Source organism: Neolamprologus multifasciatus, chromosome 10, assembly GCF_963576455.1.
Source record: "Neolamprologus multifasciatus chromosome 10, fNeoMul1.2, whole genome shotgun sequence".
Classification (NCBI taxonomy): domain Eukaryota; kingdom Metazoa; phylum Chordata; class Actinopteri; order Cichliformes; family Cichlidae; genus Neolamprologus; species Neolamprologus multifasciatus.
The window spans coordinates 5,034,805-5,052,654 of record NC_140448.1 but is presented as its reverse complement, the minus strand read 5'-3'; the positions used below and the strand labels follow the sequence as shown (position 1 = coordinate 5,052,654).

Genomic DNA, 17,850 nt, shown 5'->3' with positions numbered 1-17,850 from the left:
CCCAAACCTCCCCCCAGCCACCAGCTTTATTTCTGTTTGGTTTCCCACTCCCCTTCGCCTGCCACCCCTGGGAGTCTAGGACTAATAAAACAGCTCCAGTCCAAGACCCTCCACAGGGCGAGATGTCCAAGCGTTGCAACCCGACACCCCTCGCAGCTCTGGCTTTAGAGAGCTGCTGACATGACAGAGAATCCTGGAGAGCCAGCAGGGGAGCATTCATCACTGTCGGCCCACAGAGCCCTAAACACCCATCTGGGGAATGTCCAATACGCATACATGTGCACGGTGAACCCCCCCTTGCTGAGAGGTGCCTCGAAACTCTGGAGACGCAAAGAGGCATCACTGAGTGTGATGTTACCGCTCTTAAAGCAGCTAATGCTGTTAAAGTCTTTAGAGCTGAAGAAGGGAGGGATAAGGAGCTAATAGACGGGAGATTCTCTGGAGGCTTTAGCTGTGAGATCAGGGGCAGCGCTTGCCCAGCTAAGGTTACTGCAGCTGGGTTTCAGCTTCTCTGGAACTAATATCGTGAGGCCAAAGTCTCGAGTCTTCTGACCAACATCGTATTTAGAAATACTTGGTTAGAATAATGGAAATACCCACTTCCACCCAGTAAAACTCCACCAGACACTCACGTAAAGCCTCTGTAGGGGTGACGGTTGATTGATGGGAATAATCCTGTGCACAGTGTGGAGATTAGAGAAATATTTTACTGCTATGGTTCATAATCATCATCATTACCATTGCATTAATAATACAATCTGCAGTATTGATATTGCATTCAGATGTTTACACATATTGGTACCCAATTAGCCTTTATTACAGGTGCAGTTATAACCACGTTAAACTGGTTGAGGTTGTTAAGGTTGAACCCTTAACATTTGGGGGCTCGTCCGGTGGTTGAGGAGGGAGAGAGTTGGAGGTGTAGACGGAGAAATTCGGTGGTCCGTGGTGGTCAGACGGGCAGGCGTGACCCGGCAATCGAACTGAGTGGACAGGCGCCTTTATAAAAGAGGTACAGGCACAGGCCTGTTGATTTTATCCGAAGTGTGCTGAATTGGATGCTAAAATTAAATGTCTATTCAGTAAAAGTTGCCGGTGAATGTCTGTTTTGATTTTGGTGAAAATCTTATGAGAGTCGAAAGTTGAAGTTTGAAAGGGTTAAAGTCCCTAAAGAAAGGAAAAAAGGAAAACAGTGAAAGGGTTAAAGTCCCTAAAGAAAGGAAAAAAGGAAAACAGTGAAAGGGTTAAAGTCCCTAAAGGGTTAAAGTCCGACTAACTAACAGACTCAAGTCGCTGGACTGGTCGTCAGCTCGGATCATCTTTATTTGTTCTACATTTGTATAGTTTGCAAATCTGGAAGATAATTTGCATAATTTGCAACGTTTGTCTTCCTTGGAATAGCTCCGTACACGATCTGTGCGTGGTGTGTGCGTTCTCCAGTGCTCACGAGCACTACAGAGCAGGACTGAAACATGAGCGATCCCTCACATGTCTTTTGCTAATATATCCTCCATGCTGTTCTGTTGGGAAAAGATGGACTTTGCTGCTAATGTGAAGCAAGTTTCGTATTAATTGAAGGGCTGGATTGAGCCTGGACGTCATAAAGCTGCAGAGGCATGAAAAGAAAGGAGCCCTTTGCTGTGGACTGAGTGTGCGAGCGCTGACAGAAACTGGCGGCCTACTGTTTATTGTTCTCTTCTGTGTGGGAGGGAGATCTGTTAAAGATGTCTGCCATTAATGCGACTGCAGGCTTCATTAAGAACAAATAAACAGAAACCGGTCCCTCACCGAGGAGCTCTTTGGGGAACATGTGCTGTCTAAAGCACTCCCGAGGTCAGAGCGCTGTCAACACTTGCTGCTCAATTACAATCTAATTTTGTTGTTAAACAAAATATGGAGAAAGGAGAGGAGCAAGTGTCAGGGAGTAAATGGTTCCATGCTAAGACCTGAGGAGGAAAAACACGGGAATGGGAATGTTTTCAGTTGTCTGGAAGCCCAGCTCTGCACAGGGAGAGATCCAGATTATAATTAATGTTTACTGAGGCAGAGTTTTCAGTGAGGGCCACAAATTCTTGTTCATGGCTGTGTGCGCACTTTAATTGATTGAAGTTGAGCAAACGGCCTCTCTGTGTTTGTTTATGTGAGGCAGGATGATGCTTTCAGACGATGCTGCGTGAAGGACGAGCATAGCCTCTCAGCAGTGCTTTGAATCTAGCATCAGCAGCTCTATAGCAAATTAACCAGTTTCTTCTGATTGCCTGATGCAGAGTGTCTCCGCTGCAGTGCGCTAACTCTGCTGATTTTTGCACAACAAGAGTGTTGAAGCGGTGACAGTGGAGCATCAGAGGTTTTTTTTAATGCTTTCCTTTTGCTATCGATGCACCGCAGTGCTAAAGCCCACGCGCTACATTTGTCTCACCATATACAGCGAGGTCCAGCCTACATCTTCTGGACTGGCAGTCAGAATGATTTCATTAAACATTAGTTACACAATAATATGTCATTAAATGATTGAATGATACTTACAGTGTTGGTTGGTTGATCTAGACTGTTTCCCTTAAATTTGCTACAGATATTAACGATGTAATAATTTTTCTAATAATCTTCTCTCTGATTTGATATTTTAGGCTTTTGGCAGGCACTTCAACATTAGATCGATTAACATATAGAATATTTATGGTGCCGGGTGGATTACAGTGATTTCGGATGATTGTTTATGAAAGCTGTCAAAAACATTTCAGTCCCATCAGTCGTAGTTTTTCTTTATTTTAGCGCTACTTAAAAATATTCGTCATACCAGCTCAATGTCAGTATGTAGGTGTGGTGACATTAGCCTTTAGCTGCCACTCTAACGCTGCCACTTCACCACGGTTCCTCCACGGCTCCTCCGTTTGTGGAAAGTGGCTTCCTAAAGTTTAGAAATGGCTTTGTAACATTTTCTATACTGACTGTGTTTCTTATTTGTTGTTGAGCTTATTTAAATCATAGCCCGATGTGTTGCTTTCAGAGCTCTTTTAGCCTGCTTCATATTGTCAGGTTCTAGTTAAGTGCTTTCTTGGGGGAATAGGCCGGGCTTTGGCTGGTGAAATTGAGCTCAGCTGTCCAAAAAGCGTGATTAATCGCTGATAATTGATGTGGGAGTTACTTTTTCAAGTGGGACTAGATGGGTTTGGATAGCTCCCCCACCCCCCTAATAAATTAAACCATCATTTAAAAGCATTATTATATATTTACCTGGGTTATCTTTGTCTAATGTTAAAATTTTAATGATCTGAAACAACAGTATGTGCCTGTTTTCCTTTCCGACAGAAGACCTCTGTACAGGACAAACTCACAGTCACTGCCAGAGGTTACCTGCTGTTGCATCATCTGCTGTTAGTATTAATGTGCAGCAGTGTGTCCCTGCAGACCCCCCTCTGCTGTTAGCACCTGTTTCCTAGATGTTCTCAACATGTGCCGTGATGATGATGTTGTTTATTGCAACTTGTGCTGTCCTGGAAAAATGTAATTAGTTACATTTTGGAGTTTTCTGTTACATTTCTTAAACTTTTTTTACATTATCTACAAACTGATAATTTTTCAAAGTGAGTTTTAAGAATTTTGTTAATAAGTAATTGTGCAGATTATACTTCTTATTGCATTCTTATCGTACTCATTGGCACATGAGACCATCAAAGCTGTTGTCCTCTGCTAGCATAGCACAGCAGGTTCAGGTCTCTCTGAATTTCACCTCTGCTCTCTACATAACTGTACACACAGCGGTCACGGCTCAGCTGCCGGTCCCGTGGCTCCTGCTATGTGTCAGGTTGTTGGTTTTGTGTGATTGGAGCCCTGAGATCCCTGGCAGGTTGAAATCCCATAAACGAGTACGAGGGTTTCGAATGTATCTAGCGGCTATTTTGAGGAGGGTGAGACGGAAGAGGTGACGGCAACGAACAGAAGCCTGGGATATCACGGAGGTCTCTACAGACTTTGTCAGGATGCCTCCCGCCCTGGGTGTAGCTGTCACTCGCACATGAAAGATCTGCTTTGGCTGGAGTTGGACAGTAATGTATTTTTCAGAAGGACAGGTGCTGACCTGCCAGTTGCACTTTCAAACCGCGATGTTGTTGCCACTTGTTGTTAATCACTTCCATGTGCCAGGCTGTATTCAGCAATGACATTGAAATATAATATGGTAAATTAATCCCCTTGTGTACTGCGGTAATGACCTGACACTATATTAAACTACCTAATGTTGTGCAGCTCACTTTGTCAGGCCTGCTGTCGCTCCCTCTGTGGATCATTGCGCTGCAGTAGATTGGTTCTCTCTCTGCACCAAACCAAACACCTTCCTGCAGGCCTATGACCCAAACAATGCAGCGCTGTATTAAGCAACGTGATATTAGGGTTGCATTAAAACTGTACGGCAGAAGATTTACAGCCGAGGTGAGATGAAAAGCAGAGCAACTGAACTTCTGCTTCTAACAACACCTGAAAGGGCCACAGGCTCCTGATCCATGCTCATCATGTTGTCTATCTTAATGTTAATACAGTTTATTAATTTCACCCAAATCACTGCTGTAATCTAATCGTTGCGAGTCATTTTAACCAGGTAGATGGATAGAAGTCAGAAGTGGTGCTGTGCAGCTAATGCTCTGTGAACAATAGAAGCTGGCTCTTCCCTGGATAGTGACTTATCCCTCTAAGTCTCTCATTGCGACTCCTGACAGCTGCACCTAATGAATGGCTTTCCTCCACACACACACAGACACACACAGCCCTCCAATGCCCCTCCAGCCTTTGGCTCGCCTGCTAAACAACGCTTCAGTTTTTTACTTGCGCCTACAAGTGCAACATGCTGCTTAAAAAACTGCAATAGTGAGAAAACAGCAGGGCTCTACATTTTCAGAGCCCCAAGTGGGAATTGCACTTATTTGTTTCCAGGGATGAAGAAGACTGACAAATGAACCCTCGCGGGAGGGAAGCTGGCATATTCTCTTTTTCTCTTCTTCCTGCCTCACGCGGCCCTAGAGTGTTCATTATGACCAGAATAGACACCTTCTTTTTAGTGTGTTAGCACATTCTCAAAACAAGCCTTGGACCGCAGGGACCCAGAGGTGCAACAGGAGCCTTGAGAATTGGGAATTTCTTCTCTCCCTGTCTGCTGTGCTGAAGCTGTTTGCCAGCAGCAGTCTCTCTTGACTGGTAATAGCATCAGTAAGTGGAGAAGATTGACATAGATTAGGGTGATGGATATAAGGGCTGCTGGGTTTTCTTCATTGATGCACATGAGGGTAGATGTGTTTACGTGGAAGCGGCACACAGGAGTGGTTGGCTAGCTTTAAAGAGACCCTCTTTCTGGACTGCGTTAAAGAGACAGAGACCATTAAACACAAACACATGGCAGGCTTGCAAAGTGTCCTTTTGTCTCCGGACAGGCTGGCAGATGTCCCGGGAAGCTCTTCCGTGTAGAGTGGGAGTCAATAGCCGTTATTTTGATCTCGCACCAGAATTGACCTTATCTGTAATATTACGTGCACCTGGGGCTGCTAATATCTCGCTTAGCATTTCAATGCTGAACGTTAGAGCTCTGTTAGCTCAGCCTGCTCCCATTGGAGTGTCTCAGGGGGGAAGTGTCAGGGAGATGGAAGCCACCAGTGACAGGCGGCTGCTCTGCAGTGCGGGTTGCTGCCTCAGCCCAGGGGAACTGGTTCCCATCTACACCTCTTTGGCAGGTAAAGGATTTAGCTGCTTCACCAAGGGGGAGGAGGAGCCCTTGCCCCAGCTCTAAACCCCCCTGAGGCCCAGAGAGAGCTAATTACAGTTTACGTATGCACTGTCATCTCCCATGAGCCTCTCTGCCTCTGGAGGAGTCAAGCTGGTGGCTGATGTCTGAGCACTTTGTTCTGTAGGAGGAGGTCCCTGCAGAGAAATACCCCGGACAGAGCTTATTATCCTTTTTTTTAAAGTTCAGCATTGCACAGCGCTTATTCATTCTTTAGATGCAGTCACATTTCGGACTAATGGAGTCCAAACAGGCTGTTTAAATGACACGTAATTGCTGTTGCTTAGCAATTACGTGTCAGATGGCTGTCACACTACATGCAAAGCTGAATTCATCCCCTGAAATGTTTTTACCCCACACAGTGCTCTTTTTATGCATATCATCAGTTGAGCTAGTTTGCATGTGGTAAAGAACCTGCATCGGTGTTTCCAGAGAAGATTAGCACAACTGCACGTACTATTTGAATAAGCTAATTTTTCAACTGTAGAAGCGATGAAATGGTGAAAGGCTGCAGAAACCTGATAAACGGCAAAAACTATGCACACACATCTGCACGCTGTCACTATTATTCAGCTGCAGTTTGCTTCTGGTATGGAACAGATCTCAGTTTGTGCAAGGTGCATCATTAGAAATGTAATGTGGCCTACAAGTGAAAGCACAGAAAACAAGAATGCTCTTAAAATGAAGGTCTTGAGTACAATGCACTACTGGTTCATTCTGAACACTTTTTGGTTCGTGTCGTTCCCCCGGGGACGGTGTTAAAGGCTGCAGTGGTGTTTCAGTGTGTGTCAGTATGAGGAGGAAGAAGGAAAAACTGTGTGTTTGTGGAGCTGTCAGCTGATAAGCTCACACACCAAACATGACAGAGGAGATGTCACTAACAAGGGCAGGCGCTGACAACATGCCGAGCGCTCACACTCACAGCTCACTCACTGTAGCGTCTGCAGTAGGTGGCTGTGGCTCTGCAGGTACAGCAGGTCGTGTGTTGTTTGGTTCCTCGGGTCCACGTCACGATATCGTTGGGATGACATCATCGATACATTCATTGTGGCGCGTCACAGTTAATCCGGCGTTTTATCTGTTTTTAACACTTTTTTGTTTTGTGCAGTTCCAGATTTCGGCATCGATGTGCTCTCCACCAATGGCAGCCAGGAGCCTCACGGCCCAGGCCTCCTCAAGGTGTCAGGCCTAGAACGCAGTCAAGAGAGGAGCCAGGAGAGTTGCAGAGACACCCAGCTGCCTGTACCCAGCACCCCCAATCCACCTTTGTCCCCCCCAACCCTCCCCGTGTCACAGCCCCAGCCCCAGCCATCCATCCCCCAGACCCCGTCCGCTCTTCGAACCCAGCCAAACGGGCCCACTCAGCCTTTAAACCACCTGCCCCCACGCTCAGAGGCTCTTCCCAGGCCTCAGTCACCCGCAGCCCTGCCTCTTGCCCAGGGCCAAGAGCCCTCACCAACCCCCCCTCCCCGGCACCAGCACCAGCCTGAAGTGCTATCCCACCCGAGGCCTCCACCTACACCTAGCCTTCACCCACACCCACCATCTCCCGCCCTTCCGAACCACCACTCTCACCAACAGCACCCCATCCAGTCAGGGTCTCACCGGCCCCCATCGCGCTGCCACCCCCGACCCCTTTCTGCCTACAACAGCCTCAGCCTCAACGGCCACAGGTAAGCTAATGTCAGACAGGAAAAAAACCTCCACACACCCACAGCTCTCATGTTCTCACATGCTCTAATGCAGAAAATTCATGCAGAGCTGTTCAGGCAACACCTCCATATTCACACACACTTGAAAATTCAAGAATATCTCTTGAGCTGGAAGTGCACATACGGCCCGATCAGTATGTAAATTGCCATCAGGAAGTCCCCGAGCCAAATTGTAGCGCTGATTATTAACAGCGGAATAAAAGGGCCACACTGCACCCTGAGTGCTGGGCTTTTTTTTAATCCACCCACACATCTGAGCTCGGACTCCCAATAGTTTGGTGTAACCTTGAATCGGCACCATATTGTTCATGTTTCGTGGATTTAAGGCTGTTTTGGAAGAAAACAGAAGGAAAAGTGGCTCAGGAGAAATTTTCCTAACTTAATCCTTTAAAACCAGTCAGAGCAGCACGCTCCGTTTTGCGTAACTATTTTTAAATCCCAGTAGCTCTGCAACCACGTGAGCTAGCGCAATAATTTGTTTTGCATATGAAACCTGAGGAGTTGTACTTACATCTTATGCCATCAGCTTGTCCTCGGTCACAGTTTCCTTCCACATATAGCTTTGCAAAAACTGCATAAAAAGCACTTGCAGCAACAAAAACATAATATTCCAGAAACACGCTTTGCCGATCCGATCAGCTGTTTGTAACACTTCCTACGTCCATCAGCGTGAACTATCGCATGTCCGCCATGACCTGCCCGAAACCGGAAGTGACGTCATTTTGCGGAAATGTAGTTTTTTACCGACTGGGCCTCATGAGCCTATACTGGTGTTTTTAAAAGTTATCTTTGACTTTCTGACTTTCTGTGTGGTTTCTGGGATGCTTAGGACTCATATTGCACTGCTGGAAATAGTTTATTTTGATGCATATGCTGCTTTTTTGCAAATTTGCATTATAATATTTATTTTCGTTTTTCCTGCAGTGTATAAAAATTGGTGTATTTCAAAAATAAAACTATGAAGACACTCAAAATAAATTTCCTGTGGTGGGAAACTATTTTGTGCAACTTTTTTGTATTTACAGTTTTGAGGGATAAGCCTCTTAAATTTCTCTAACTAGAAATATATGTTAAAAAAACAAAAACGATTTTCAATTGTTTTGTAGTTTATTGCACTTTTTTGCAATTTATGTAATTACTATGAACTTAATGCAGACATATTATTAAAATTTAGGCTGTAATGGTTGTATTGATGTATATCAACTTGAAATGCTCCCAAAAATGGCTCCACAGCATGTAAAAATATAATATAAGCTCTGGCGGACTTGGTTCTATGGTAGGTCTTAAAGGGTTAAAAGGATCTTCTGTGTATTCAAATATATGTAGTTTATATCATTGAAAACAAGCTAAGCGTATTCTATTGTATTCGTTGAGAAGCACCAAACCCTGTGAGCCCTCCATTAATGTTAGACCTTGAGATAGCTCCTTCAGAAGCCACTCGGTCCCAACAACAGCTCTGCCTAGCAGGCTCTCAGGACTTGGCTTTCTCTGCCTGACTCTGTGCCAGCTCTGCCAGTCTGCCAGCGTGCCAACAGGGCCTGGCACCCGCTTGTGAATAATCACGGCTGGGGCCCACAGCGACGAGCGAGCGCTGCAAATGAGCTTTTAGGCTTAGTGCGTGGAGCTGTGGAGACGCTAGCTCCGTGACTGCCCCGGGGGGAAACCCACACACGCTACAAAAGGCTGTTTGCTCACACACGCCCTCTCTCCCTCTCATCCCATTTCCGATGCACATGTTCTGTACCTGGCTGTGGAGGAAGTGCCTTAGCAGAAGCTGTTCAAAGACAGATGCTCGTTCTGTTATGTTTGCCAGCGGTGGTTTATTTGCATCCGAGGGTGCTGCGAACGCGGGGTTTTCGCAGATCGTGTTTGCCCTGGATTCTGTGAAGCACGAGAGAGAGACGGGGAGGCGTTTGTAAATGGAAGGCAGCTGAGGCGTGAAAACGGCGTGCTAGGAACTGAACGTCAGAGCAGATGGAGACGAGGGGATGTGGAGGAACAAGTGTTAATTTTGACTGATCACGCCTGGCTTAACCACTTATCTGCCTTTTTCTCTCTCTCTGTCTTAATCTTTGCAGCAGTAGCAGGAGCAGCACCCCAGGCACCAAGCCCCACGGACCCCCTACGCCCTCCCTGCACCTCCCCCACCACCCACCGCCTCCTCCGGCAGCCGCGGCAGCCTCCACTTTTCCCTTGGCCTTGCCCGCTAACCAGAGTAACCCCCACAGCTTCCCGTCTGCCTTGCAGTCGTCTCCACACCCACACCACCCCAATATGTTTGCTCCTCCAGCAGCCTTGCCTCCACCGCCACCATTGACGTCTAGCACCCTGCCAGTACCCGGACATCCTGCTGCTGGGAGTGCCTACTCAGGTAAACAGCACAAGCAGCTCGCAGATGTCTCCACATCGCCCCCAAGTGGTCTGACAGAGGACTGCACATTTGACTGCAAACGCAATCAGCAGGTTCTTATTTAAACCAGTTGTTGCCGGGAAGTTCGAGACACATGACAAGTATGCAGAGCGGCATTTCATTTTAAAGCATTCGATACGCAGAGACAGATGCAAATGCTGCCCTGGTAATTATTTAAAGAAATAAGCAACCACGTCCAAGATGATCCACGTGCACGTCATGCCATCGCTTTGTGTGTTTATAGTTGTGTGGACAGTTCAAGTTCACACTCTGGTCTGCACGCATTACAAAAGCGATCACAGACCCTGTGCACATTTCTGCGCGGTGCTGTCAAGCTAAATGTCAGGGTCAGTACGGGGAAGGAGACGAGGGGGGCGGCCTCTAGCAACATTCCCAGAACGTCCATTTCACCTGGAACGGCGATCATGTGCAACAAATCAATTTGGTCAATACGGGACGGAGCGAGCTGGATGTTTTCCAAAGATACTAATGAAATTTTTATGAAGAGAAAATTCCAGCCCCGCTCCCAGCCCAATAAAGCCTGAAACGAATGCAGCGAGCCACTGTGGAATAGGAAGGATAAGGTTACTCTGGAGGAGATATGATCTCTCGAGGCAGGGTTTGTTGAATTTAGAAGAAAAGCCAATGATTACTTGAAATCCATTCTTCACAAAGGTTATTAGAAAAAGGCGATCCGCGCTCTCAGAGGGGCTCGAGTGTATCAAATCGCCACATTTTGACAGTTCCAGCAGTCAGACTGTTCTAATCACGTCGAGCTTCGCTTCGAGGGAAAATGACACGCTGGTAATCACAACCATTTCCTGCTTGTTTCCTTTTTTGACAGCTTGGCTTCTTATTTTGATGACATGCAGAGCTCGCACACGGGAGCGCGAGGTCCTCCAGGGGTCTGCGTGTGACCTACAGCTGGACGGGCTGTCGGGGGTCATAATTAAAGAGAAATGTATTTAAAGTTCTCAGATGACGATATTTAAGCGCTCTGCTGTCCTAATGCTCCGCCCTCTTCTCTACAGAGCAAGACCTTCTGCGCCAAGAGCTCAACACCCGTTTCCTGGCGTCCCAGAGCGCCGACCGCGGTGCCTCGCTCGGCCCCCCGCCCTACCTGCGCACTGAGTTCCACCAGCATCAGCACCAGCATCAGCACCAACACACCCACCAGCACACCCACCAGCACACCTTCACGCCCTTCCCACACGCCATCATGCCCACCCCAGCACCGCCCATGGTGCGTACCCCTGCCAGAAATGTGAGGATAAGTAGAACACACCTGTGTTGGGTTGGGGCGGTGGGCGGGGTCTACGTGGGCGGCTATGGCACCAAAAAGCGTTTTCGCGTTGCGGTTTGGGAGCGAAGGCTTCGTATTTTATTTTTTAAATACTCAGCTTGACATGTGTGAGAGCGGGAAACGCCGTGGGGACCTGCGGGTTTCTGTGGCGGCCGTTCAACGATGACCGTGCGCGTCCGTCCACGCCACAGCGGTGCCTTTATTCTCCCACAGAGCCTTTCTAGTGTTTTCTCTGGCGTTCGCTGAGACTCCAGACTTGAACGCTGTTATTTTCTAAATTGGCAATAACTCGCCCTGGAGCATGTTAACTTCAGAGCCAGCTTTCAGAACATAATACACTTAATTCATTCTGATTTTAATGACATCATTTGGTCCCATTTGGGGGTTTTCATTACTGGCAAATGTATTGCATTAAGAGCCGCGCAGTTTGGGAGAGAACCACAGGCAATGGGTGCCTGAACCTAAACGCTCGCAAACACATCCACATTTGTAACTGCCTGACCCACAGAGGTTTGCTTGGCTCTGATGATACCTCAAAGGCAGCATAGCGAGGCCTCTGACAGCTAATGAGGCCATAAAAAGGCTCTTTATGGCTGCAGTGTTTAGTCTTGACTGTGGAAATGTTCGCCCTGAGCCTGCGCCGCACCACTAAAAGCCAACCAAATGAGAGCCAGCTCATGCGAGTTTACAAGGTCTTCAGATGATCAGGAAACGGGGGAGGATGAAAACATTGTGGTTGAACTTGGATCCCGCTCGGTAGACGTCTTAGATCTTCATCTGTAATCATATTTTCACTTTTAAATGCAGTTTGTGATGTTTTTTTGTGTGTCGGCCTGAAACAAAAGAGGCCAATCTTTGTACTTAGCTCTGTTTCATTTCTCCTACAGTTTGACAAATATCCAACAAAAGTCGACCCCTTCTACAGACACAGTGTGAGTTTCTCTACTGCGTACTAGCTTCCAGCTTCACAGCCATTTGTTGCTTGCCCATTTTGCCATTTCAGCCCATGCACCTCCATTCATCTGCTTCCTGTCACCCTTCGGCCGTAGCTATGATGTGATGCAACAGATCGGGATTCTTAAATCCCGGAGTTTAACATTTACTGTGTGCATGTGATGATAAACACAGTTGCTACGTTACCTCTCCGTCTCGCTTATTTCCTTTTTTCCAGTCACCAGCAGTGGCGTCCTCAAAATTATTATTCAATAAAAGCAAATGATTTCAACGTCCTACCGTTTTGCTGAAACTTTCAGAGCGTGCTTCTGCCTAGTGTGCTTTTTCTACACACTATTAAACTGATTTGTCCTCGATAGCTAGCAGGCAGATTTTACTATCATAAAAACCTATTTGTATTCAGATCGACCCGCTTCCTAGTTTGTTTTTAAGTGCTTCATCTTTTTTTGTTTTTTCCCCCGCTGGTATAATGGTCCCGGCAAACACGCTGAAAGCATTCCTTCTCTATAAAACATCGTGGCATCTTAATACTTGGTGCACAAGAGGAGTGGAGTTGCATTTAAAAAGCTTGCAGCGCGCCCTCGAGTCCGGCTTTAAAGAATTCCAATGCACGACTGCAGCAACGCAAGCATGTTTGCCAAACACGTTACTTTGGCTAATATGACTGTTAGCGACAATTATGCAAAGCAGATGATTGCATATCTGTTTCTCTACATGCAGATACGTTTATGAAAGCCTTGAGCGCTTGTTTGACTTACTTGTGTTTTGCGTGTATTACAACATTCTGCTTTTCATATCAAAGGAGGTTTTTGCTCTTGATTTAAATCCAGCGGGAACAAGCGGTGAATATTTGATAAACAAGCCATTTGTGTAACACGTAGGCAATCATTTGTAACTGCGATTAAACTGCGAGGTTTAAACACCACCACGAACTGCTCGCTCTGCTTAGACTGACTCATAAAGCCGCATTTCACCGATAGACCGAATCGTCCTCACGCCTCCTCTCGCTCTTTTCTTCTTCCAGCTCTTCCACTCCTACCCTCCAGCCATGTCTGGCCTTCCCCCTGTCATCCCCCCCACCGGGCCCTTCAGCTCGCTGCAGGGGGCCTTTCAGCCCAAGGTGAGACACCACCACACACCCACAGACAGACTAGCCGGGAGGGGGCGAGTTATATTCAGAGAGTCATTTTTCGATCCGTCTGCTGCTCTCCAGACCTCTAATCCACTGGATGTTTCCGCAAGACCCGGAGCCGTCCCACACACGTTCTTACAGAAGGACCCCAGGGTAAGAGCACGTACACGCCACCCACCGTGCACCAGGACTGCACAGGTTTGCTTTATTAGGATGCACATTAGCAGCAGCCTCAGCAAGCAAGCTGTTCGCATACAGGAAGTGTTGAAATTCAGAGGAAGTGTTAAAAATGCATTAAATATACATGAATAATTTACCAAATAGAGTCTATTTCTGATCTATTGATCAGCGGTGAGTCGTAGATTGACAGACGTGTCAGCGTGTCTTCCTCTCAGCTGCCATATTTGTTTGCAGAAGGCCGCAGAAGGAACCCGTTTAAACACCCGTGTGTTAATTACCCCTGAAACGCTTAATTTTAAAGTGAACAGTTTGACATTTTAATTTGGTTCCTAATGAACGCTACACACAAGGACTAATTAGAAATGATTTGACTGACAGCAGAATAATTCATGTTCTCTCTCTCCGTCCTTCCTGCAGCTAACGGATCCGTTTCGGCCGATTCTCAGGGTGAGTGCTCGCTCCCTGCAGTGTCTCCGTCTCCTGCTCCCTCGCAATAATCACTGCGATGCCTTGAAGGTCTTTGCTAATGGAGTTGATAGTGTCTTTAATTAAATGGGGGCTGAGTGTACCCGTTCACGGGGCTCATTTTGAAGAACGCTGCAGCGCGTGTGTTATGAAAGCTTGTCAGATGGCCGACAGTGACGCCTCGCTGTCACACACAAGCATGTGCACAGTTCATCCAGCACACCTACATTTCTTAGCCTTTTAATACGTGATTAGTAGTCATAGTGCCGTATTGATTAGATGACACTGTGTTTTTTTAGTCACACCATTTTCTTTCTTGTTCTTAATTGAATAAATTTTCTTGTTCTTACAGAAACCGGGAAAGTGGTGTGCCATGCATGTCCATATTGCCTGGCAGATATACCACCACCAACAGAAAGTAAAGGTGAGGACTCATCTAACCCCTAACACAGTGTGGCCAAAGCTGGATTTAACCTCCTAGGACCTGACGTCACATTTTGGGTTGTCTAGACCACAATACTAAATTTTGCTCTACAAGGGCCTGATATCCACTAACGAGGACACTATTCAATTCAATTCAATTTTATTTATATAGCGCCAAATCACAACAAAAGTCGCCTCAAGGCGCTTCATAGATACAGAGAAAAGCCCAACAATCATATGACCCCCTATGAGCAGCACTTTGGCGACAGTGGGAAGGAAAAACTCCCTTTTAACAGGAAGAAACCTCCAGCAGAACCAGGCTCAGGGAGGGGCGGGGCCATCTGCTGTGATTGGTTGGGGTGAGAGAAGGAAGACAGGATAAAGACATGCTGTGGAAGAGAGACAGAGGTTAATAACAGATATGATTCAATACAGAGAGGTCTGTTAACACATAGTGAGTGAGAAAGGTGACTGGAAAGGAAAAACTCAATGCATCATGGGAATCCCCGGCAGCCTACGTCTATTGCAGCATAACTAAGGGAGGATTCAGGGTCACCTGGTCCAGCCCTAACTATATGCTTTAGCAAAAAGGAAAGTTTGAAGCCTAATCTTAAAAGTAGAGATAGTGTCTGTCTCCTGAATCCAAACTGGAAGCTGGTTCCACAGAAGAGGGGCCTGAAAACTGAAGGCTCTCCCTCCCATTCTACTTTTAAATACTCTAGGAACAACAAGTAGGCCTGCAGAGCGAGAGCGAAGTGCTCTAATAGGGTGATATGGTACTACAAGGTCATTAAGATAAGATGGGGCCTGATTATTTAAGACCTTGTATGTGAGGAGCAGGATTTTGAATTCAATTCTGGATTTAACAGGAAGCCAAAACAGGAGAAATATGCTCTCTCTTTCTAGTCCCTGTCAGGACTCTTGCTGCAGCATTTTGGATTAACTGAAGGCTTTTCAGTGAGTTTTTTGGACATCCTGATAATAATGAATTACAGTTGTCCAGCCTGGAAGTAATAAATGCATGAACTAGTTTTTCAGCGTCACTCTGAGACAGGATATTCCTAACTGTAGAGATGTTGCGCAAATGGAAGAACGCAGTCTTACATATACACTATACTGCCACTGTCCTATCGAAATTTAAAACAAATGTCCTCATATGTGGATCTCATTTTTCTCAGAAACAAAAATCAGGTAAAAAAATAAATAAAAAATACAGTATGTTTTTACATTCATCAGGTCCCAATCAGCCCAAATAGCAAAGAGAAATTAAAAATGCATGAAAGAGTTCAGGTCTTAGGAGGTTAATACTGGGTCAGTTTAGCAAAGTCCAAATTTCAATTCAATTCAATTTTATTTATAAAGCACCAAATCACAACAGTAGTCGCCTCAAGGTGCTTTATGTTGACAGGTCGACCCTACAAAAATAGATACAGAGAAAAACCCAACAATCATATGCAAGCACTTTGGCGACAGTGGGAAGGAAAAACTCCCTTTTAACAGGAAGAAACCTGTTAAAAGGCAGAACCAGGCTCAGGGAGGGGCGGAGCCATCTGCTGTGATTGGTTGGGGCGAGAGAAGGAAGACAGGATAAAGACATGCTGTGGAAGAGAGACAGAGATGAATAACAAACACTTCTCTATAGACACTATTAACTCATTTGTATTAATTGAACTGCAAAATAAACCCAAACACCAAATAAGGTGTTTGATTTCGTCTACTGATGGTTCGCTCTGTGGATCTGGCTCTAGTTTCTCTTCTTTTTTTTTTGTCATCAACAATTTTTATTTATTTCATTTTAAACTTCAATAACAGAACTTAAGGATAACTACATAAATAAATAGTTTAAAAAACAAACAAAAACAAAACAAAAAACAAAATACACAAAAAAAAAACCCAAAACAAAGGAAAGTTATCCTATTCTTTCTTCGCACACCACCACTCTGTCATTACTCTTCTGTTCTTCAAGTTACAGAAAGCCAGCTTGTAAAGGACCAAATTCAATCATATTGATACAATTTGTCTAATAAACCATAAGTCACTTTTTCGTAAGACGCCAACTTAGCTATAGTTTCTCTTCTGGAAAAATCACTTCATCAGTTAAACCACAGAATTGTGTCTTCTGTGATCAGCTGATTTCACCGTTGTGCTCAGTAGAAGTCGCTTCACACACCGTTGATAATAAATTGACATTTAAATTGTGTGGTTTGCATCATCCTTTTGCTTCTGGAGGTTTGAGTAATGCTTTGATTGTGACACCTCACTGGAACTTAGCAGTCAGTCACCTCCCTTGATGGCTTTAACTATTTTTCCTTCCCAACGCGCCTAAAACCAGCGTCTCTGTGTGCAGCAGGAGTAGGACCCAAATGCAGACTCAGAGGCAGGACGTGAGCTCACAAACCATAGCTTTACAATACAAAACTAACCTGGAAAAACCAAAGAATGCAAATACACGGGGGGGAAACACAGGGAGAGACAGACAGCCATGAGGGAGACGCTGACATAAATATACAGAAGGATAACGAGGGAAGTGAGGACACGGAGAGAAGGACAGGGGACACAAAACTGAACAGAACGAACACGGAAACACGAGACCTTCACAATAAAACAGGAAGATGATGCGGGAGGAGGAGAGGCAGACGAGACGGGCTTGGGCAAACACAGATAAACATGATGGAATAAAACACAAGGAGGGAAAACACGGCACAAGAACTCACACAACTATATAAACACAGACGCACAAAAGGGGACGCAGAGGGCAAAGGTTAGCGTAGAATAAACTCAGGATTCCCACTAAGAATAATAAACCATCACACAAAAGGTCATAAAAACACAAGAAACACCAAATGCTGGGTCAAACGGACCCACTGATAGCTCAGCCTTGCGTCGACAGATTTTACATGTGTTTCTCTCTGTACCTTTGGCGTCTTTCAGCAGCAGATGCAGGTCGACCCTCACAAGCTAGACTTCGGCCTCAAGCCCGAGTTTCTGAGTCGACCCCCGGGCCCCAGCCTCTTTGGTGCTATCCACCACCCCGGCGACTTGGCACGGCCCGCCACGCTTTTCTCCGCTGCAGGTGAGTGCGTCAGCTGTCCGATCGATCAGTGGCCGCCTCTCATATTCAGCAGCAGTCAGTCCTTTGGTGCAGAGCTAGCATCGTAGCAAACCCGACAGAATGATCTCCACCAGAGTAAACATCACAGATATATCTCACCTTTCTTTAGGTTGGAGCTGTTGGGTCAATCTCTGACTTCCTGTTTCTGTTCTTGGACACTGTCGCAGCGCTACAGTTCACTCGTACTGCACCACGCTTGGCTCCTGTATATGAAACGTTTACATGCATCATGTTTAAAACAGCCATGAGCATGTGACAACAGCACACACAAATCAGAGTGAAAGAACAGATCATCCAACGTGCCTCTTAAAGGAATATTGGATAAAGCAGGATATTCGATTAGTCCATGAAATGGGTTTTAGTGATGTCAACAAGGTCCCGCTTGCTGTTAA

General features: G+C 45.9%; 1 protein-coding gene across 13 annotated transcripts in view; it reads left to right on the top strand.

Annotated features, from left to right (window-relative positions):
- The window catches only part of auts2a (activator of transcription and developmental regulator AUTS2 a), a 418,508-nt gene that overhangs the window by 391,299 nt on the left and 9,359 nt on the right, over window positions 1-17,850 (top strand). For 5 of the 13 annotated variants that reach the window (XM_085173985.1, XM_085173987.1, XM_085173983.1 and 2 more), the window contains 8 exons: window positions 6,876-7,440; window positions 9,558-9,850; window positions 10,921-11,153; window positions 12,080-12,124; window positions 13,171-13,431; window positions 13,876-13,905; window positions 14,276-14,347; window positions 17,278-17,419. In XM_085173985.1, the coding sequence (XP_085030111.1) occupies window positions 6,876-7,440; window positions 9,558-9,850; window positions 10,921-11,153; window positions 12,080-12,124; window positions 13,171-13,431; window positions 13,876-13,905; window positions 14,276-14,347; window positions 17,278-17,419 (1,641 nt within the window). The remainder of the gene's footprint in view (window positions 1-6,875; window positions 7,441-9,557; window positions 9,851-10,920; window positions 11,154-12,079; window positions 12,125-13,170; window positions 13,432-13,875; window positions 13,906-14,275; window positions 14,348-17,277; window positions 17,420-17,850) is intronic. The other 8 variants (XM_085173993.1, XM_085173991.1, XM_085173989.1 and 5 more) reach the window with 4 other exon arrangements.